This window comes from Lacerta agilis, chromosome 11 (genome assembly GCF_009819535.1).
Source record: "Lacerta agilis isolate rLacAgi1 chromosome 11, rLacAgi1.pri, whole genome shotgun sequence".
Classification (NCBI taxonomy): Eukaryota; Metazoa; Chordata; class Lepidosauria; order Squamata; family Lacertidae; genus Lacerta; species Lacerta agilis.
The window spans coordinates 48601963-48624641 of NC_046322.1; the positions used below are offsets into that span (position 1 = coordinate 48601963).

The following is a 22679-nucleotide window of genomic DNA, read 5'->3' on the forward strand; positions in this document are numbered from 1 at the left end:
TTTGTCCGCAGACAGCTTCCAGGTCATGTGGCCAGCACGACTAAGCCACTTCTGGCAAACCAGAGCAGCGCACGGAAACGCCGTTTACCTTCCCGCTGGAGAGGTACCTATTTATCTACTTGCACTTTGACGTGCTTTCAAACTGCTAGGTTGGCAGGAGCAGGAACCAAACAACGGGAGCTCACCCCGTCGTGGGGATTCGAACCGCCAACCTTCTGATTGGCAAGCCCTGGGCTCTGTGGTTCAGACCACAGCGCCACCTGCGTCTTTAGAATAGCTTTAATAATAGAACAGAATAGCTTTAATAAGAAATTAACTGCTTTTATGCTTGAGATAGCTAGCGCTTGCTATAATGCAACCAAGTAAGTGAAGTTTGCAGCAGTGTTGTGAAGAGGTCAGAAAATATGGACAGATTCTAGAAAAATGATCTATATAAGTCTGAAATGCTATACCACAGGGTGGGGGACAGACCCAGACCCTGACAGCATCTTAGGAGGTATCCCATGAGTTTTTATAGTTTGGTACATACTTTTCTAGATGCATGATGATGAGGTATACATACATATACAAATCCAATGGGTGCGGAGAGGGGAAACCTTTTTTCAAGGCAGAATAAAAGATAAAGGAATACATCCTAATACCAGAAATACAATCAGTGAGCCTGTTGGGGATTATGAAAGAATGGGAGGTGGAACCCAATATACCAATCATAAACCTGCACAGAGAAGGTCATATGGACTGCACTATATTAAAAATACAGTGGACCCTCTGGATCCGTGCGCACCCCGAAAAATCCGAATCCAGAGGAGCGATAAAACGCTTCTGCACATGCATGAGCGGCAAAACCCAAAAGAATACTTCTGGGTTTGCCGCTTTCGCAACCCGAAGTTTACATTACTAGAGAGTAACGTAACCCGAGGGTCTACTGTACACTGTTTCCAAACCAAAAAAAGAGAGTTCATAATATCTAGATAAGGGCAGGAAACCTATAGCCCTCCAAATGTTGTTGGACTCCAACATCCGTCAGCCTCAGCTAGCAAGGCCAGTGGTAAGGTATGATGGAAGCTGTAGTCACAGATTTTTCCACTTCTACATGAAATCTAGCTGAAGGTCTTACCCAGATACCATTTTCCTTACAATGGAGGAATAGTTCAAAGACTGCTTGAGCAAACTGCAGCCTACCAATTCTTGCAAAAACAAAACAAAACTGTGAAACATTGCAAAGAATATTATCACTGATAATTATGCATGAAATAATATTGCAAAACTATCTGAAATAAGTATTTCTATCGTATGGTAATCAAAGCTTAAATTTGCTGGCCCGTTAAGTGAAAACAGGATCAGTTCTCCCAAAGAAACATTTCCTTTTATCCCCCTAGGATTTCTGAATGGGCCTCTAAGCAAACAAGCATTTACATACAGCAGAAACCATTCCCCTCCTCTCCACATCGAGACACCCCAGGGGACATGACATTTGTCTGCAGTGCCACGATGTCTGGGAACAGAGGGACGAAAAGCACATATGTAGATAGCAGGAGGTGGCAAAGAATATCCAAACAGAAGGAATGAAGGAAAAGTTTGTGTTGACAAGATCAGAGTAAGTGTAACTTGCTGGTTACACTTATAAGGAGGTGCAGTATAATTAGGCTAATGTGCTGTGAAAGTAACACTGATGGCTTAAAATCAGTTCTGTATTTTTCAAGGATCACTTATAAATCTGAGCATCAAGACTGCATTAACAAATCCCATTTCACACTAAAAAAGTCACATATAAATGTAGCGTTTCTAAGAAGAGTGCAAGAAACTATACTGCAACATCCTCCAATCTGGTACTCTCCAAATGTTACAGAACTACAACTTGCCTCACCCCTGACCACTGGTCATGCTGGCTGGGGCTGATGGAGATTGTAGTCTAAAACATCTGGAGCTCATTAGGTTGAGAAAGACTACCATACTGTGTGCCTTGCCTCACTGACACAGGAAGATGCTGTAACTTTGCCCTCATAATTTCCTAGATTGAGGCCAATGGTAACTAAGGAGGGGGGAAATGTTATAAAGACAAGAGAATGTGTCAGCTGATGAGCGAACGTACAAAGTTTAGAATTATCAGCAGAAGAACAGACTTGAGTGATATTATGTCAGTGTATTCTGTACCCCACCCTGGGATCTATTGTAATGAAAGATGGATTATAAGTGTGCTAAAAGAAAGAAAGAAAACAAAGAAAGGAAGGAAGAAAGGAAGGAAGGAAGGAAGGAAGGAAGGAAGGAAGGAAGGAAGGAAGGAAGGATGGATGGAAGGAAGGAAGGTATTCAAAGTTCAGAATAAGTAGGCAGAGCAGTTCAAAATGGCCGAAATATTTCGAGCCACAGGTGCCCCTTTCATGAGGCAGTTCTGTATGTTGTGTAAAATGCAAGCTTTGAATAAGGAGGAATATTTATCTTCTTTACAGTTTTGTTCTTTTAAGTGTCTGTTAAAAGAAACACACACAAGTCTCACTTTACGAGCATTCGCTTATCAAGTTCAAGATTTCCATTCATTCCTATGGGAACACTTCTAATGCAGGATTTGTCCACACTTTTCCCCCCCAACTCTCCAAGCCGCCCCCGCCCCCCAAAAATGCTGCAGCCCATGAGCAAAGGAGATGCAAGGGGGGGGGTGGATTTATGAAATCTCTCCTGCTCTCTTGATTTCTCAGATTTTTCCTGCTCTCTAATTGGTCTGATCTCACTCCACATTCCCTTTCTTCATGGTTTCTGTCTGAAAATGTCAGCCACCAACCAGCAAAGCACAAAAAACACAAGGAAATAAGGAAGTTGGCTGTTCAGGTATGTGACTCTACAGCGTGTATAGCAAGGTTTTGACAGTCCATTTGTGTTCGAAATACTTGGGGTTTTTTATTTGCCTTCTTACTTTGAACTCTGAAAAAAAAAACAGTTTGTGCAAAAACTTAAAGCCCATTCTTGCATTGAGCTCAACCTGCGAGTTTCCCTTTCATTGGACTGACTGCAGTTAAGAGATACTCTAAAATGAAATAATCCGGAGTTGTTTCACAAGTGCATATTGCAGTGCAATCTATAAAGTGCTAAAAGTATCTATGCCTTTAATAGCTCCACTTTTACATAGCAGATTGCAACCATAAGAGGTTTCACTGTCTTAACAACTTCCTCAAGCAACAGCTAAAAGTGATTTGGTCTCAATGTTTTTAGGCAGGTTTCCAACCCAGGCCCCTATAGCGTATGGTCAGGTTCTGAAAGCATTCGGCTTTCCTGTGCCAAAACAACACAGAAGTAGGGAGTGAATAAATCATTCATATTAAGGGGGGTGGGGAGGAAAATGAAAGGGAGGGGAGAACTTTGAAGTGTGCTAGAACTATCCCCTTATATCACAAGGGGAAACACATTAAAATGTACTGTTGTCGCAAGACATTCTACTCCTTATCAAGGCTTATCAAACCGAATTGCCTTTCACTCATCTATGCACAGAATGACAACACTTCTGTGTTGTTATAAAAATATATAGCGAGTGAATTATGATGCCATGTGAAATAACAGTGGGGGTTTTTTAAATCTCAAGTACCGTGCATTTAAATAATGTTTACATAGTGGTGATGGATAGGAATAATATTTGTCTAATTTTCATGTGAACTACAATTCAGTGCACACAAGCTGGACTTGCAACAAAATGGTGCAGTGCGTGGAGTACTCCTGTCTGCTGATCCAGTCAGCCAAGCATGCCGTCCTCCAGGATATGGAGAGGGAGGGAGAGAGAGAGAGAGAGAGAGAGAGAGAGAGAGAGAGAGAGAGATTTTTTATTCTCCGCCCTCCCCACCTTGCCAGTAAACAGTCAGCATTCCAAAGCCAAACAGCATATTCATGGGGCTTTTGGGGGTTGTCCCCCTTTGAGGGATCCTCTAACATTTATTGTACTTCTGCAAACATTGGGAACTACCAGGTCTTCTGACAGCCCCTTCTCATGCATCGATGGGGTGGTTCTGGCTACAGAAACACAAGCACAGAAAGACTTGAGCATGTTATTAGCATATAGCTTATGGCCCAAATCTTCCAAGTGTGGCTAAAATAACTGCACAGTTTATTGCCAGCTCTTGATCTTGATCTTCACTGATCTAAAATGCAGGAGCCAAAAGAACCACTGAAATTTAAGGAGCAAGCAAGGGTGAGCAATGTAACAGTAAAGAATATAGGGAAGGAAGGAAGAAGCAACAGACACAGAAAAATAAGACAAAGATAGCAAGGGTAGGAAAGGGGAATTCTATCCTACAAGTATCTGCCCTTCTCTTCCTAAGCTCCATTCTGTCTGCCTCTATCTGGCCATTAAAGACTACTCAATTGTATTGAGACATAATACCAAGCCATGGTTTGGTATTAGCATGCATGAAAATTCAGGCTTGATGTTGCAAACTCCATCCTCTCCCTCTCTCTCATACTCTTGCACGCTGCAATTTCTAAACAGGGTTCTTGGCAAACGATTTTGCTATTGCATCAAAAACGCGGCAATCTATAGTCTGAGTAAGCTGTAGTTTGCTCCTACACCAGAATGAAGCCATGACCTGGGATCTTGGTTTAAAGGCAAATTATGGTTTTCCTACAGTCCAGAAGGAAGTCAAAGTATCTACTTACGTTGTCCACAGTAAGTACCAATATATCCCTTCTGGCACTGGCATTGGTCTTCTAGACAGGTACCACCATTCATGCATCTGATACTGCACTGTTGTACTGCAGGAAAACACAAACAGCTTAAAATTATGGCAGGTAGCGGAATGTTGCTTTTAAAAAAAGCACAACCATCAATCAAGCATGCAGTGATATTTCAAGGCTGCCCAAATACTTGCAATGGGTATTGATTTAAAGCATAAAATAGGAAATAACCACCATAAGAATACATAACATATTTTAGCACCTCATTAACTAGAAAGAGTTTGCTGTAATCTTAAAACTGGTTTAAGGCACATTATTTTAAGCTACAGACATGGAGCTAAAGGCTGGTGAATTCCAATGCATGTGTAACTAATTCATTCGTTTGCTGCTACTCAGTCAGAAAAATGGGGAATTCTCTCACCTCTTCACTTGTACACACTTGCCTCCCCACTTTGTCCCCCCTCCCACCACTGCATCTTTGTTCATGACACTTCCTTTTTTTCTGTCCGCCCTTCTCTCCTTTTACTCATGTGCTGTTGGGGTGAAACCACTCTGCCGAAAACAGATAACAGGCATGGTGCTCTGAATTTTGCAGTAAAAAAAAAAACAATCCAACTATAACTTTTGCCTTTAGACTGCCATACTCAGTTTATTTTTCCTTCCTCTAATTTCACTGATGATATTATCCTTTTCTTAAATCTCTGCACTTTCCCCTTTAGATGTATGTTGTCACTGTGAAGCTCCTTTGTCTTTATCTCTTTTATCCTTTATCTCAAAGCTCTTCACCGTTCCTACAATTAGTTTCCTTTTTTCATTTACTTATATCAACCTCATCCCATCCATCCATTCATTCTCTGACCTCAATGTTTTTCGTTCATTATTCTAGGTGCACAAAATAATCAACATAAATTCATCTATTATTACCTTCCTAAATTTTATTTATTAAAACAGAGGCTGCAATCCTATACCCAGTTACATGGGAGTAAGACCCACTGAACTCAGTAGGACATGCTTCTCGGTAATACTGCATGCATAAAACTGCACTGCTGATAACTTGCTATTCAGGTGATAAGGTAATTCAAAATACAATACGTCAATTTTAAAAATAAATTAAGAACTACATACATAAAAAGACCCCAGAGAACTGAAGTAGCTGAACAGCAAAAACTAAGTTACATTTTCCATGAATGCGTTCTTAAATAAATGTGTTTTCACTGTTCATTGAAAGTGACAGAACCAGCTGGACCTCCCATGGGAGGACATTTCAGACATAAGAGTCATAAAAAGTGAGGAGCAGGAAACTTCTATATGCAAAGCAGCAAATTTCATGCAAAAGAGGGTAGGGAAGATGGGATAGGTAACTCTCTCATGCACTTAGTATTTATCTATCCTTAAACACTATCATAGTGTAAAACACTTTTTCTCCCTAACTTTAAAAATGGAGACTTTAGGCCTTACTTGATTTTGTTCCACAGGTTGGTGATATCTGACCACTGGAACAAGTGCACATGTTGGGGCGAGAACAAAATCCATCACCGCAGCTATTTCTACAAATTGCTGAGGAAGAAAATAATGAATCAAAATGCTTGTAAACACTGGCAAACAAGAGAAATTATTTGCTTAAATGTATCAAAAAAATTCCAAGAACATAAGCAACTGCGTACATGCTGAAACAATGTTACTTTAGTTTTTTGTTTTTTGTTCATTATGCTTCCTTCACTTCTACTAAAAACAGGACTGTAAACGTAGAATCTGTTCTGATGTGCTTAAGATTTTAGACTGGTACAAAACATTACTTCTCTAAGAAGTGAGATTTGTGTGCTAAATACAGGTAAAAGTCAATCTGGAAATCAGAGTAATCTAAAATTATGGAGTGACATTTTACTTTTGCATGTAAGGGCTGAGAGACAAAACAGATGTGACCTTAAGTGTGTAAGTGCATTTAAGACACCTGTTTTTGATATCAAGATAATAGCCACAAAGGAGGTGGGGATGAGCTGGATCAGGACCATGGCACTGGGTGTGGGGAGAAGTGAGAGACAGGGCTTAATTCTTTCCTTCAATGCTGTGGTCCCAATGAACCACTGGCAACCACTGGTGCCAATGGAAGTTTCCTTCTTGGGGATATTAGCATTTGGGGGGGGGGAGTGGGAGGGGAATCATTGCAACCATGATGTGGTCCACTTATCCCACAGAACCAGACCTCCTACCCTCCCCATGGCTGTTATTTTGACAATAAAAAACAGGTGAATTAAATTCATCCACATATTTAACACCAGGGTTGTTTTATCCCCCATAAGCCTAAACTATGGCTTTCCAGTTGGCAATAGTATCTTCAAAAACAATGCTAACAGCTGACTTTTTCCTAGCCAAAGCATACCGTATATACGTGAGTATAAGCCGACGCAAATATAAGCCGAGGCACCTAATTTGACCACAAAAAACTGGGAAAACTTATTGACTTAAGTATAAGCCGAGGGTGGGAAATGCAGCAGCTACTGGTAAATTTCAAAAATAAAAATAAATACCAATAAAAGGCTTGGAAAGAAAGGGTCTCTTACAGGGAGGGCTCAGGGGGTAAGGGGGCATATTGTGGGTACATTTCAGGGGGGCAAGGGGAATATTCTGGAATGGATTAAGGGGGAAGGGGGCAGATTCTGGGAAGGTTTCAGGGTGGGTGGGGCATATTTAGGGAGGGCATGAGAGGCAAGGGGGCATATTCTGGGAAAGTTTCAGGGTGGGCAGTTTCTAGGGTGGGCAGAGCTGGGATGGGCAGGGGTTAAGAGGGAAGGCTTGGAAAGAAAGGGTCTCTTTACAGGGAGGGCTCAGGGGGAGGGGGCATATTCAGGGAGGAATTAAGGGGGGAGATTCTGGAATGGATTAAGGGGGAAGGGGGTTGATTCTGGGAATGTTTCAGGGGTGGTTGGGGCATATTTAGGGAGGGCATCAAGGGCAAGGGGGCATATTCTGGGAAAGTTTCAGGGTGGGTAGTTTCTAGGGTGGGCAGAGCTGGGATGGGGGAAGGGGTTAAGAGGGAAGGCTTGGAAAGAAAGGGTCTCTTTACAGGGAGGGCTCAGGGGGAGGGGGCATATTCAGGGAGGAATTAAGGGAGCAGATTCTGGGAAGGTTTCAGGGGTGGGTAGTTTCAGGGTGGGCAGTTTCTATGGCGGACTGAGCTGGGATGGGATGGGGGCAAAAGCAACAGGCTCTCTGGGGCTGAGCCGGCTCGCGCGCCTGCTCTTCCTGCTCCTGCTCCCGCTGCCCCTGTCGCTACCTCTGTTCCCCTTCGGGGAGAAGGGACGGGAGTAGGAGGAGGAGGTGATCCTCGCACAGAGCAGTGACTGCTCTGTGCAAGGCATCGGAGAGGAAAAGCATGGAGGAGCACTTTCTCCCCACTTTTCCCTCCCCAATGCCTTCTGCAGAGCAGGCACAGGATCATAGAGTCTCAGCGCAGTTTCTACAGTGGGCAAAGCTGGGATGGGCAGGGGTAGAGCAGGCACAGGATCATAGAGTCTCAGCGCAGTTTCTACAGTGGGCAGAGCTGGGATGGGCAGGGGTTAAGAGGGAAGGCTTGGAAAGAAAGGTCTCTTTACAGGGAGGGCTCAGGGGGAGGGGGCATATTCAGGGAGGAATTAAGGGAGCAGATTCTGGGAAGGTTTCAGGGGTGGGTAGTTTCAGGGTGGGTAGTTTCTATGGCGGACTGAGCTGGGATGGGATGGGGGCAAAAGCAACAGGCTCTCTGGGGCTGAGCCGGCTCGCGCGCCTGCTCGATACTTGTCCTCCTCCTGCTCCCGCTGCCCCGTCGCTACCTCTGTTCCCCTTCGGGGAGAAAGGGACGGGAGGAGGAGGAGGAGGAGGAGGCGATCCTCGCGCAGAGCAGGCACAGGAGGAGGGATCAGAGAGCAGGCACAGATGGGGGATCGGCAGGGCAGGGGAGACAAGCAGCAAGAAAGGATCCCTTTCTTGCCGCTTGTCCCTTTGCAGCCGCCCGCTTCACCTGAGTATAAGCCGAGGGCGGCTTTTTCAGCCCAAAAAATGGGCTGAAAAAGTCGGCTTATACTCACGTATATACGGTACATAGAACTAGATTTAAAGTCAGAGACTTTGAAGTTCCTTTGCTGTAAAGATACATGATTGCCTCCAGACAAGTGCTTACTTTTGAGATATGGCTCATTCAAACATTTTTTGGAATATTAATTTTAAATATCACTCTGACCTCGTTTTAGAGACAACTGAATATGTTCTAGCTTAATGTGACACGTTTAAAAAATGAGCAGATTGAACTTCCAGCACCTGTTTTAGCCACTGCACTGAAAGGAATAAATAACTTTGCACAGCTAAAGTGCAATACAAATATACATAATAAAATTAGTATTTTCACAGCTCAAGCATATCCATGTTTACTCAGAGGAAAATCCAGTGTTCAGTGCAGCTTACTTCCAGGGTTGCTACCTAGTTTGAGATGGCAATACTTGCATAGGACTGTTACCTTGTTTGAGCTTTTAATGGTGGTTTTTGAAGTATGGACAGAACAAAGCACTCCACATGAATATAACAAGCCTGCTATCTAACTCATAAAGAAGGTTTTCAGAGGTCTGATGGAGAATACTCAGGCTGACCACATCTACAGTATACTCCAAGTACTGCATCTATATTAACGCTTTTCAATGTTCTAGCAGCATATTCTGAGTGAATTTTCTCATGTGAAGCTGACTCAAAATTTGCATGTGCCTTTCAGGTTCTTTGTGCTGTTTTGTGTACAGTGTTAATAGTGGATGTTGTTAATATGTGATATAACACAAAATAGAAAATGCATGTATATTGTAGCCAATATGTTTTACATTTGTATTGCATAACAATTTTAAGCCAAAGATATTTCAAGTATCATGTGTGAAAATGTTCTGAAGATTGGGCAGCAATATAAATGAAACTTTGTCCAAAAATGCCACAACTGAGAACAGAAATAAAATAAACATAAAGAAGAGTTTGGATTTGATATCCCGCTTTTTCACTACCCAAAGGAGTCTCAAAGCGGCTAACTTTCTCCTTTCTCTTCTTCCCCTAGAACAAACACTCTGTGAGGTGAGTGGGGCTGAGAGACTTCAAAGAAGTGTGACTAGCCCAAGGTCACCCAGCAGCTGCATGTGGAGGAGCAGAGACGCAAACCCAGTTCACCAGATTACGAGTCTACCACTCTTAACCATTACACCACACTGTCTCTCTGGTCACCTTTCCACCACTTGGGAAAGTAGAATAAATAGTTAAAACACAGATCTACTCTCTTACTTTTATTAGCCAGCTATGTATTGTTTTTCTGGGTTAGGAAACTTTAAGGTATGCCTATATGGTGCAGTTAATTGTTAAGGCCAACTAGAAACCTGGGTCAGAATGTGAACAGAATTCCTTCATAACTAAGTTTAAAATTTCCACCCCCAATTCAGGTCTTCTTAGTCGCTTGATTTGCTGAATGGATAATCAGGATATGAGTTAGAATGGATTAGCAGGATTACACTAACAAAAGAAATTTACTGCCCCTTCAACAGCCCTTTGAGTTCAATAGAAGGAACTCTTGCTCCTGGCTCTACACTTTTTGGCCATGGGAAGAAGCATTTTAACAGTGCTGGTAACTATTGCTGCATTAGTACAGTGGTACCTCCAGTTGCGGACAGGATTTGTTCTGGAGCTCTGGTCGGATCCCAAGGTTTCTGCAACCGGAGGTACCACTTCTGTGCATGCACGTGGCACGTAGAACGCTTCTGCGCATGCATGAGCAGTGAAACCCGGAAATATACTTCTGGGTTTGCCACTTTCGCAACCCGAAGATTACGTTACCCAAGGGTAACATAAGCCAAGGTTCTACTGTACTGGGGTTGAGGATTAGGCCTCAGCATCAATGTAAAGTGATGTATTGTGCCTTTGCACCAGCATTGGGGGTGTAGCACCTGATTTTATAAACTGTTACTGTGTCACAGTGCAACAGCTCAGGCCATAAACCACACTAACAGTTCATAGAATCATAGAGTTGGAAGGAACCACAAGAATCATCTAGTCCAGTGTTTTTCAACCTTTCTTGGGCAAAGGCACACTTGTTTCATGAAAAAAATCACGAGGCACACCACCATTAGAAAATGTTAAAAAATTTAACTCTGTGCCTATATTGACTATATATAAAGTAATTCTCTTGAATTTTTCAATTTTTCCCACGGCACACCAGGCAACATCTCGCGGCACACTAGTGTGCCGCGGAACAGTGGTTGAAAAACACTGATCTAGTCCAACCCCATCTTTGTCCCAATGTGGGGCTGGAACCCATGACCCTGAGATTAAGAGCCTCATGCTCTACTAGACTGATCTATCCTTCAATCCTAGGCATGCCGCCTGAGAAGTAAGCCACGCTGAGTTCAATGGAATTTACTCCCAGGAAAGTTTACAGTAGGCTACCATCCTATACAAATTCCTGGGAGTAAGCCCCACAGAACACAGTGGGCCCCAATGAACACATGGTTTTACTTTTGATTAAACTTGCATTGCATTGTGCTCTTAACTTATAAAACCCCAACTGCCTGAACCTCTTCTCTCTAAGTCCCAGAGATAGTGGATGTTGATAATATTAGTCAGTGGGGAAATAAAAGCCCTCTAGTCTGCATATGCCCAAATGAACTTTTAACATTTTTCACATGTTCCAGGGCTGAACTCTGACCTTAGCCACAGGATGTAGGCTCACTCCTGGTGAGTCCAAACCACAGTTTAACTGATTTACATGCTTTTGTCAAGTCATATCAGTTGTCACATAGCTCAGCAAAATAAAGATCTTTGCCAAATAAACAATCACGTTGTTGTTAAATATATATTTTAGAAAATCTAATCTAGATCTATTGTAGCACAACCCCGAACTAACAAAAACAACAAACAGCCTTATGTGAAATATTATTCCCAAGTAACCCAGCTACATTTTCTCTCTGTTGATAAAGTGCAACCTACTTTGATTAGTATTTGACTATTTCTGTTTTAAGTGTTCATTGCTGGATTTATGAATCTGTAAAAGGGCATTTTTTTCAATCAATAGATTTGTGAGTTAGTGTCTAGTTCTTAAAAGCATGATGGAAGCCTAAACTTAGCAACCAGAGTAGATTAATTCCTTACTTCCTTTTTAAAAGGGTAATTAATTAAAATTCAAATATGTCTTTTGGATGGATTATTACTCAGAGGTTGTAAAATCTGAAGCCAAACACTTACGAACAATACACTGATTTCCCCCAGGGAGTGTTTTCCATCCAGGACAACAGTAGGAGTGGAATCTGGAGCCACACACATTTGGCCTGTTATATGCAAACAAGTGTGTACACAAAAAATATAGGTCAATGGAAACAGATTTTAGGTCTGCAAGATAAAAATGCACTGGCCTCAGAAACAACATGCAAGCTTTTTCTCTTTACAGAACCCTTGCATTTCTTAATAAAGAAAGCATTTCACTGAATCCCTCCCTCCAAGAGTTAATAGCCCAACTCTTTAGCAAAAAGAGACAATGACAAAGTAATAAGTATTTAGTAAGGTACCATTTATAAACAGTTCTGAACAATGGACCAAATGCTTTACAAGCAGTAATTAATTCACACCAAATATATCTAAAATAGCCTTTTCATCTTAACACCAAGTTACATTTTATATGGAAATCTGATTTTTCTTGAGGTATATTAGAAAGATTTAAAAGTGGAAAGAAATGATCATGCATTTTATAACTTAGCAATTTAAAGCCTCCCTCAACCAATCTGAAAAAAAATGTTTCTTCAGCAGATTTTAATTGAAATCACCCTTCAGCACTGTTATAGCAAAGACCATTAAAAACTTGATCATGAAACTGAAGCAATATTTGCCACATTTGGTATTGCTATTAGTGTCGTATTTACACATGCTTTCTTCTGCAAAAGCCAGATGTTTTTTACACCACTCTCAAGAAACATATGGAAACTTTCCAAGGTGGACCAAAATTTAAAATTAACATTCAAACCAAGCCAATCAGTAGACATTAAGAAGAAAAGCAACAATTACAGAAGGGGAAAAGGACACAAGTAAATGGAGACAACTGCTAGTATTTGGATTGAAAGTTTGAAAGGGAATGCACAAATATGTGATGGGATTGACTAGGAAAGCAAGCTGTATAGAGAGGTGGCTATTGGGATACAATTGCATCTTAACAAAACAGCCTGGTAGAGACAAGATCAAAAGAAATGTGGCTGTCCATTAGACCCAGCTGCAAACCAATGGTTCCTATGTACAGTATTGTCTTGTTGGTAGGATTCCTACAAAACAACTTCCAAGATAAAGGCATAATCATAGGAGCCAACTCCTAAGGGGTAAGGGGTTTCCAGCCTCCTCATCATAAAATATGTGAGGGGGCCATGCCCCCCAAAAAGTTGATGGGTATTGCCATTCAAATAGTGTGCGGGCACTGCATCATTTGATCACTTATGTGGGGCGGGGCTTACCTGCCCCCCATATGTTATTCAAGTTGGCACCCCTGGGAGTAATGGTGTCTATTCCATGGGGACCTTTGGAGAAGTCAAATAGAAAAATAAGGTAAACCTATTTCATCTTCAAAACTCTAGGCTTCTATGAAAGAGAACCCTCAACTGCTCTATAGCAGTGTGCTTCAAGAGTGCACATTAGGACGAGTTCTGGGTGTGGGGACCAGACAGCAGGAGGGTGAAGAGAAATATTAAAGAATGTGTCCATGTCCAAGACTTGATGCCACCCACAATTGCTTATGGGATGTTGCTAAGTTCTTACAGGACGTAAGGCTAGTAAGTGACGGTAACAGTGTCAGAGTTAATACTCAAATCCCGGAAGAAATATTAAAGGCTGTTTCAGGTAAGAGAGAACTTGGTGGGAGGTTGATTGGGCTCTGATGCCAAGGGAGAATTGTGGGTTGAAGGGGGCTGTTCATCATGGGAGACAAGCATTGGTGGGACAGTTATCAGGAAGTGGCTGTAGCCTTTACAGAGGCAGGATAAAGTGATGTTTTAATCTGAAACACAGCATGAAACAATGAACGGTTTATCAGAGACAAGACTTACGGATGGCACGAGACCAGATAAAGAGGAAAAATGAGCTAGAAGATAGGGACTGGGAATGTGGATAATTTGCCTTTGAGTTGCATGGAAGTACTTGAAGGAGAGGAGGAATATTGCAGGAGGGGTTGCATATTATGGGGTAGGGAAGGAATTCATTGGGGCTGGAGCATTGGAAATTAAGAGCATTTGTAAGGTGGGGGTTGCAGGAAATGAGCAAAGGGCAAGAGGAAAGAACTTGTGTCCTAGGCTGGAACCTTAGCCAGAGATGTAGGTGATGGGCACTACAGAAGTGCTTGTAGGGGTTGTTAGCAGGAGTAGGCAAAGGTTTCATGGAAGCAGAATAAAGGTGAGCTGAAGGTTTCATCAAAGCACAATAAAGGTGGCATTTCAGAATTTTTGCCTGTAGATTACCCAGAAGTTGCCAAAATGGTGTGCATGCACATATTTGATATGGGGGGGGGGGAGAGAGAGAGAGAGAGAGAGAGAGAGAGAGAGAGAGATGGCAGGTTACAGCTGGTTGCGTCCACACAACATGCTGCTAAGGCGATACACGCCTGGCCTAGTTCTCACAAACAGCTTGGGGTCGAGAAGATAAACCTGTGCCTGCACTGTACCACTTCAGGCTGCAGGTGGAGGCCCCCCAGGTGACACGCTCTTTGGGGTGGGGCTAATCATTACGCACCTACGACTGGAGCATCAAGGAGCAAGCTAGGCTACGATCCTTTCCCCCCTGACACCTAGCGGCCCCCGTGTGTCCACAGAGACTGCTCCAATTCCGTTCCCACGAAGACCATGCAAGGCAGCCCCCTTACCCACCCACCCCCGCTTGCCGCCTGAAAGTGGTACGATCCGGGCACGCGGCTTCTATAAATGCCCCCTCCTCGCCGCTGTTTGTGAGAGGCAGGCCTACCTGCGCGGCGCGAGGCAGCGCGGCTTCCCTACCCCCTGAGCGCGTCCTGCTGGCCTCTCCGGCGGACTCGGTTGGTGGTGGCGGCGCCTTCCAGGCTCCTCGAGGCTGGGTAGCTGGTGCCGCCGCCGCCGCCGCCTGCTGCTCCATCCGCCGGGCGGACCTGCTGCTTGCCTTGCGCGGCTGCTCCCTGCGCCCAGAGCGCCACACAGCCCAGCCAGAGGAAATAAGGCTGCAGGCGGAGCTCCCGCCGCTTCGCCATGGTCGCGGGCGCGAAAATCCTGAGGTGCCTCAAGAGAGGAGCCCCAACCTCCGGCTTGCCCCTGAGTCGGGAGCTCTTCTTCCTTCCCGGCGAGGCGTTATTCCTCCGGGCGCTCGCTCGGCTCGCTTTCTCCCCTCCACCTCAGCGCGACGCTCTGCTGCTGCGGGTCGGGGCGGCCAGGGGGGCGGCGGCGGCGGTAGCTGCTTCTCCTCTCGCTCCGCGCTGCATCCTCCCTCCCTTTTCCCGCCTCTCCGCTCCTCTCCTTCCCGAGCGAAACGCGCCGATTAAAAGGCCGTCGGGGAAAGAAGGGAGAGAGATGAGGTCCGGCTCTACCCGAGGAGGGAAAAGAGGGGAGAACAACCGAAGGGTGTGGGCGCCCTCAGCGGGGCTTTTCGGCGAGCGAGCTCGAAATTGCCCGCCTCGAGGATAAACAACAACAACAACAATAATAATGATAACGAGCCGCTAGTGACAGGGGCCGGCAGAGCGGGCGCGCAGCTTTCCACCCTGGCAGGCGAAAAAGGTTTCCTCTTTAGAGAAGCTTGCTGCTGCTGCTGCTGCCGTTCCGGCGACTCGGGGCGAGGCGGCGGCTCTTGCCCGGTGCGCTGCGAGAAGAGTGAGGGGCGAGGGAGGGAGGCAGGGCGGCACTACCGCCCGCTCGTCGGTGGGGAGCAGCAGCGCCGCGCCAAGCACGTGGGAGAGGAGCGCGCCCGAGGAGGGAAGGGAGGCTGAGGGAAGGGGGCGCCCGGAGGGGAGGCGGGAGAGGGAAGGGCCGCGGCACTTGTAAAAAGGGGGCTGGAGGGAATCGGGGGAGGAGGAGCTTTGTTGGAAGCCGCGGGGCGCTGGGGGGAGTGAGGGAGGGGCTGAGGCCGGGAATTAGGAAGGGGCGCCGAGGGGAAAGTCTGTCAGAGGAAGAGGAACCGTTGCGCGTCTGTCAGTCAGTCAGCCAGCCACACAACCTTGTTGCCCGTTCGCAAGCAGTCCGTCCATCCACGCCCCAGCCCCCCTGGCCTCGTAGTTTCTCTTTGCACTAAGAAAATCACCACCTCAAGAAAGGCGGGACAGTTCAGGGGAGTTTCTCAGCCACCGCCGCCTCCGGCCAAATTCCCCTCAGTTGGAGCCTCTGGGATAGGGTTGTCATGCGTCCGGGTTGTCCCGGACACATGCGGAATACTGGCTCCAGTTACAGGTGGGTAGCCGTGTTGGTCTGCCATAGTCGAAACAAAATAGGAAATTCTTTCCAGTAGCACCTTAGAGACCAACTGAGTTTGTTCTTGGTATGAGCTTTCGTGTGCATGCACACTTCTTCAGATACACTGAAACAGAATACTGGCTGGTACATATAGCGGCGCCTGTGTACACTGCCCGGTGGAATCCGGACGTATGGCATCCCCTATCGGCAGCGCCGAATTATTCCCCCCCCCCCCATTAAAAAATCGCTCAAAAACGGCATTTTTTTAAAAAAAATAATATTGCGATTTCGCCCAAAAAAGCTGAGCAACTTTGTGGGAAACTTTTTTTTAAAAAAAAGCTCAACAACCCTACTCTGGGAACCTGCGAAGGTAAAAGGCGGCAGCGTCGTCCTTTCCTCCTCTGGAATGGCTGCCTCAGAAACTTTCGCCGCGAGCGAGAGGGGAAAGATGTGGTTTTTTGAGGGTGCATGGGGTCTCTGGAGAGAGATGGCGGGGGGGGGGCTGTCTGGCATGCACGAGGGGATCCCTTCACGAGCCTCCGGGATCCTGACAGGCACACGAGGCGACGCCCCTCGTAAAAGGAACCAGATGGGAACTTGAACGCGATCCAGAGCCCACGGATGTCAACGAGAGCGCTGATTTCTGTCTGCTTTGATCAGTGGAACTGGCAGCTGCAGGGCAGAAAAGCGAGGATCCCGCGCAGGGCTCCAGAAATGTCTACAACCAGGACTTCAGTGGAGCTCAATCCTGGCTGGCAAATGTTCTTATATACCAGGGACTTGGGGCTCCAGCTGTTTGTGGACTACAACTCCCATCATCCCTAGCTAGCAGGACTGGCGGTCAGGGATGATGGGGGTTGCAGTGTCCAAAAACAGCTGGAAACCCAAGTTTGGGAAACACTGTTAGAGATTGTCCTGGGACACTGAAGGAAACTCAACCATAACCCAGAGGTAAGAATCTGACCACCTGTGACCTTTCCGCCAAACTTCAGTTTCAGCATAGCAATATGGAATCCTGGTTTCTCTCACTGACAACAGATATGTTTCTCTTTCAGCAAACTACAGCCAACAGAACAATTGAACACAGGAAGCTAATAACTGAAAACTGCTACCGCAAAAGGCATCGTCACGCAGTCTAGTCTTTTGTTTCTTGTGCTGCAAGGATAATATTGTAGGTTTAACACCAACATTGGAAGACTGGGAATTCACAAGAGGTTTGGACCAAGCGAAATTATTGTTAACAACACAGGAGAAAAGTAAAGGTTTGCTGCAAAGTCATATTGCTCCAGCTCTAGCTATCATCATGATTTTATTATCATCAACATAAAATGCATATCGCAAAACAATCCTAGGTATTAAATCTGCCTTTGCCAACCTGGTATCGCCAGATGTTTGGGGTGACAAATGCCATTGGACCTCATATTCATCTTGTACTGCTTCCTATGAGGGATGGTTAGCTCCAGTGCTGTTTTTCAAGAAAAAGAGGTGCCAGAGCTCACCATGAATTTCTCCCTTGTTCTTTTAGAATGGCAATGGCGCCCACCTGAGAGGTGCCGGAGCTGAACTCCTGTGAGCTCTGGCTGAAAAAAAGCCCTTGTGGGCTCTACCATGGTTAGCTCTACTAACCAAGTCTTATTTAAAGCCTGCAAGAAAATAGCTAGCTGGTTCCCCCAAATTATTATGTTTGCTTTGTAATTTCAATACAAAGTAAATCTGTTAGAAAAGCACTTGAAATACAGGGAGGGTAGAGGGTGCTGATCCCTTTAGCTTTCATGCTTAGCTACTGCATTTTCTTCTCCTTAGGTACTGTCTTTACAAGGCTACGGGGACCAAATTTCAGACTGACACTTAAATTCTGATATGCCATCATCACTCCATCGTATATTTAACTACAGGAAACAAACTGTACCTAACTGGCATAAATACAGAGTTTCTGGCTCCCATGTCAAATGTAAGCACTCTTTATAAAAGAAATGTAGACCAGCCTTTGCCAAAATAATGCCCTCTGGCCTTCTGTCTATGGAGTTGTAATCCGAAACATCTGGAGGGCACCAGGTTGGCCAAGGCCAATTTAGACAATGTAAGCAAACTCAAGTGGGAAAGGCATATATGCACTTTACATGAATAACCCAATGCAATCTCAAGATAAAAAAGCTTATAGCAGTTAAATGAGCAGGGGAAAAGTAAGCAATATTTTTTAGGCCATCTCTGCAGTCTTGCAATCACAGAGTTCTGCAGGGACCTGACATTTACCATTGTATTTTCAAAAGAGAAAATACATAGTTTGCACTATGGGAAAAGGCCATGGGAGGATAGAATACTTTTTTCATCTTTGGAAGCCCATTCATACACAGGGCTCTCTGTCATTACGATGACTTTAGAAACCTCCATCAAAAAGATAACTTTAGCCACCAGTGGGGCTGGATTAACTATATCTAGGTATAGCCCTGCACTCATCAGGAAGTAGGAAGACCCATGGCATGTACGTTGCAGGGAATGCCCAGAGAAGTGCCAATGCTATCCTCGGGTACCTCAGGTCTAAAGGTGGGAATTATATACCAGCAGCCTTAAAGTTGTTTGAGGCCAAGTCAATTGCACAATTGCTATATGGTGCTCAACTAGGCCCATTTACCAACTATGCCCCTTTAGAGGTGGTGCAATCCAAATTCCTAAGATCTGCCTTACAAGTACCCAGATATGTCTCCAATGCCACCATACGCCTCGAGACTGGAGTTCTAAGAATCGAGGCAAGAGTGTGGCTGGCCATTTTAAATTATTGGCTGAGACTAGTCTTCTTCCCAAGTGGCCTGGCTCCGTTGACCATCAAAGATGACTTCCAAACAACATGGAAAGAAGCAGTGGGAAAAATAATAGCAACCCTGGGATTTAATCCACAAACCCTGCTTGCCATGGGGTATGAAGGAGCAAGAAACACTATTAAACAGCGAGTGGTAGACACTCAAAGACAAGCTGACTTGGCCAGCTCCCCAAGATTTCTGATTAGTGAAAATAGACGATATTTGACCACCCAAATGCCATATGTAGCTAATCTTGAAATTCCAAAGCAGCGAAGGGCATTCACTTTGGCCCGATGTCGGGCATTACCTTCAGCAATGCAAGAAGGCCGTTACGAGAAGATACCCCATGAAGAAAGGAAATGCCCTTGTGGTGCGGGGCAGCAGGAAACATTAGAACATGTCTTCTTCTACTGCAAGTATTATACGGATGTCCGAGCAAGGTTTATCCAACCCATTCTAGATAAGTTTCCTGGGCTTTCAGAACAACATAATATCTCATTGCTATTACAGGATGAAAGCCCAGAAATCACTTACGCTGTCGCCAGATTCTGTGCAGCCTTGATAGATATACGTCGAAAGATGGTCTGTGATGTAAATCGACTTTAAATAGTGGCCTAAAATATTGTTGGATCTATATTTTAGTAGCCTATCTCATAGAACCGATACCCGAGTCTAAATTTTATTAGTTATATCTAAATGATTTTAAGGACATGGTTTAAGTTGGGCTGGATATGTTGAATATGCTCTCATCATGTAATGAGTACCCATTTAAACATATATTTTTTACATTGTTTTTACATTGTTTTTATAAATGTAAATATCTTGTTTTATGCTGGTCTGTGACCGAATAAAGTACATTCATTCATTCATTCACTATTATGTCAAGAACATCTAGTCAAAGAGAGCCCTTTTGTAGTGTAATTATATGACAGCATGTCTTGAGCGGAGAGCAAGTCAAACAATGCTTTTTTCGTAGTGGAACACTTTAAAATTCTCATAGTTCAGACAAACTACAAGATGACTGTTTCCTTTTCACATTGTTCAACACAAGACAGCTCCATGTACCATATTTTTTTTCTACCAATGGTCACTGTTCCATGACTATTGGCCCTGACTCTGGAAAGTAGAGGCCTAGAGGTTAGTTTACACAACCAAGATCCAATGTTGTTATCTCAGGGTTCTTATCCAAGAAGTTGTTAGTATGAGCTAACAACCCATGTCTATGGGAATAATTACAATGTTCTTCTCTCTGTCATTGTTTCTTGGCCATTTTTACAAGCTGACATGCCTCTCTTGTTTTCTGTCACCAATGAATGTGTTCTTTGCAAATTATAAGTTGCCATATGCAAGTCTCAAATCTTCCTTCAAAACTTCATACAAATGCATAGAATCTGCTGGGGCCTCCCAGCTTTATAATAAAGGCTTTGAGCTTCAAATAGTTCCCAATAGCCTGGCCTTGCTCCCATTTTGCTAAAGCTACGGCGAGCCTATCCCGCTTTGATCTTTCAGTACTTATTCAGGAAAGTACAGTGGGAACAAAACGCATCCATCTGTTATTCAAACTCACTTCATATTTAAAGCATTTGAAAATAGTATATGTTAAAATAGAACAATGAAATGTTAAGTTTGGCCTTACGTAATCATCAGGGTCATGTACCTTTTCAAGTTATTGACACTGGAAGGTTCATTCTAGTGATATATGACAAATGCTCATTTGTATAACCCTCAGTGAGTATAACGTAGCCTTAAAGAAAGTACTGTGCATTTTTCTTAAAAGTTCACATATAGCTAACCGAAAATGTTGACGAGATCCACTTTTGATTCATATATTGCATGCAGGGATGCCTGTAAAATACCAGCTTCTTCTTTTCCCCCACTCTCCATGGGGAAGAGAGAAATAACTAATTTTATAGGCTTATGCTTGGCTCTTTGATTCCTAAGCACCCAACAGCTGGCTACTAGGTGCTTGGGAACCCCATGCAAGGTATTTTGAAGTATATTGGGTCACCCACCTGTCAATCATGTGTTGTCATAATGATATCACATGATTACAATATGAGTGGCCCCACCCACCTGTCAAATTTAGCCCCACAGGCTGATCCTGAAAAGGTTGTGACTGGTGGAGTTTCCCCACCCCTGCTCTGAGGATATTTATGGAAGCTCGCTAACTATTTCAAAGAAAACAAACACCAATGACAGTTGTTGAGCAGATGTAGCAAAATAGTACAGTTTGTACACTACCAACCATGGGTCAAGTGATGTTTTATTTTGTTTTCAATGGAGACCACCAAGCAACTAATACTATAATTAGTTTTATGTATCTACTATGACAACCTGTCTGACCCTGAAAATACATGTTCCCTTAGATGATGATGATTAGCCAATCCTTCCAATCCTGTATCCCATCTCCTACTGTGCCCATCTCTAATAAAGGAGATAGGAGAAAAGGAAAGAGGTCATTTTGTCTTCTTTCCTGCCTGCCTTCTCCTTTGAATCACCAACTGTATTTGTTTCTAGAATCTATTGAAAAGCAGGATAAAATTAGCAGATTTCCATATTGCAGAATATAGTATTGGATTGTAGCCAACTAAATTCTTCCCAGAGTAGACCCATTGAAAGTAATGGGCCTAGGTTAGTCATGTCTATCAATTTCAGTGTATGAAGTGTCCCTCCTTTAATCTACAGCTGTATTAAATGACAAACTGCATATGCAAAGCCAAGTACATCGACTGTTACCCCAAGGGATGTATTAAAAAACAATGGCATTATACAGATGAAATGAAAATAAAACAGAAGAGCAAATTAATTTAAGCAATGAACAGGCAAGCAAACCAAAATACTGGTATAACAGATAACCAACAAGAATAGATACACACAGAGAGAAAGAAAGTATCAGCAGGAAAAATAGAGGTAATACCGAATCAGGAAAATGGAACTTCAACTATGAAACTGGAGATGTTACAATCAAAAAGGTGGAAGTGTCTCAAAAACATTAACCAAAAAATCACAAAATGCTGAATGCAAGATTTGCAAGGAAAGAAAAATGTAAAAGTAGTCTGGGAAATCTTAGTTTGGGTTGGCAAGACAAAGATGATAGACAGTTGCCAATACCACACAGACTACCACAAAAAACAAGAGAGAGACCGTAGTAACCTCAACAAGTAGGTTTATTGAAATGAGGCTGAAACTATATCCCTTGGGATATTTGACTGAAGGTTTTAAGAAGGAGTAATGACTTACAAAACATTTGTTCACTGTTCATTACAAGAGATTCTCCTTATCTGAGGCTAAGATTGGGATTTTTCATATAAACACAATTTTTTTGTAATGGTGGTCATTCTCTCTCTCTCTCTCTGTGTGTGTCTGTGTGTGTGTGTAAGTAAGTAAGAATGAACAACCAAATCAAGAATTTTCAGCAATCGTTGAGGTTGATTATGTATTTGATCAATAATATTTCACAACAGATCCATATTTTGAAGAGTTACAGAGGGGGCAGTTTTAGTAAGCTTGTTGGCAGGACACTCCTCACCCAGCAGTGCTTATAGTAGCTGTGAGATGTTAAACCATTTTGGGTTTTTTTTCTACAAGCAAGTGGTATATAAAGTTTATGAAATAGATAGATAGATAGATAGATAGATAGATAGATAGATAGATAATCAACCCCCAAAGAACATGCACAGCTTTAGCAGCCCTTCAATTTATTCGTGGCTGTAATGAGCAACTGGAGTGTGGTTGGTTTCAGAGCGAGACTTGCACCGCTTCCACTCTGACCTTATTCTGGTTTACCTCACAG

At 43.7% G+C, this 22679-nt stretch overlaps 1 protein-coding gene across 1 annotated transcript in view; it reads right to left on the bottom strand.

The window, feature by feature from the left end:
• Positions 1-14980, bottom strand: part of FBN2 (fibrillin 2) — a 132355-nt gene extending 117375 nt beyond the window's left edge. Inside the window, exons 1-4 of the mRNA XM_033164487.1 lie at positions 14670-14980; positions 11893-11975; positions 6115-6213; positions 4639-4734 (exon numbers count right to left, since the gene is read on the bottom strand). Coding sequence (XP_033020378.1) covers positions 4639-4734; positions 6115-6213; positions 11893-11975; positions 14670-14896 — 505 coding nt within the window. The 5' untranslated portion in view covers positions 14897-14980. The remainder of the gene's footprint in view (positions 1-4638; positions 4735-6114; positions 6214-11892; positions 11976-14669) is intronic.
• Between the last annotated feature and the right edge of the window lie 7699 nt (positions 14981-22679).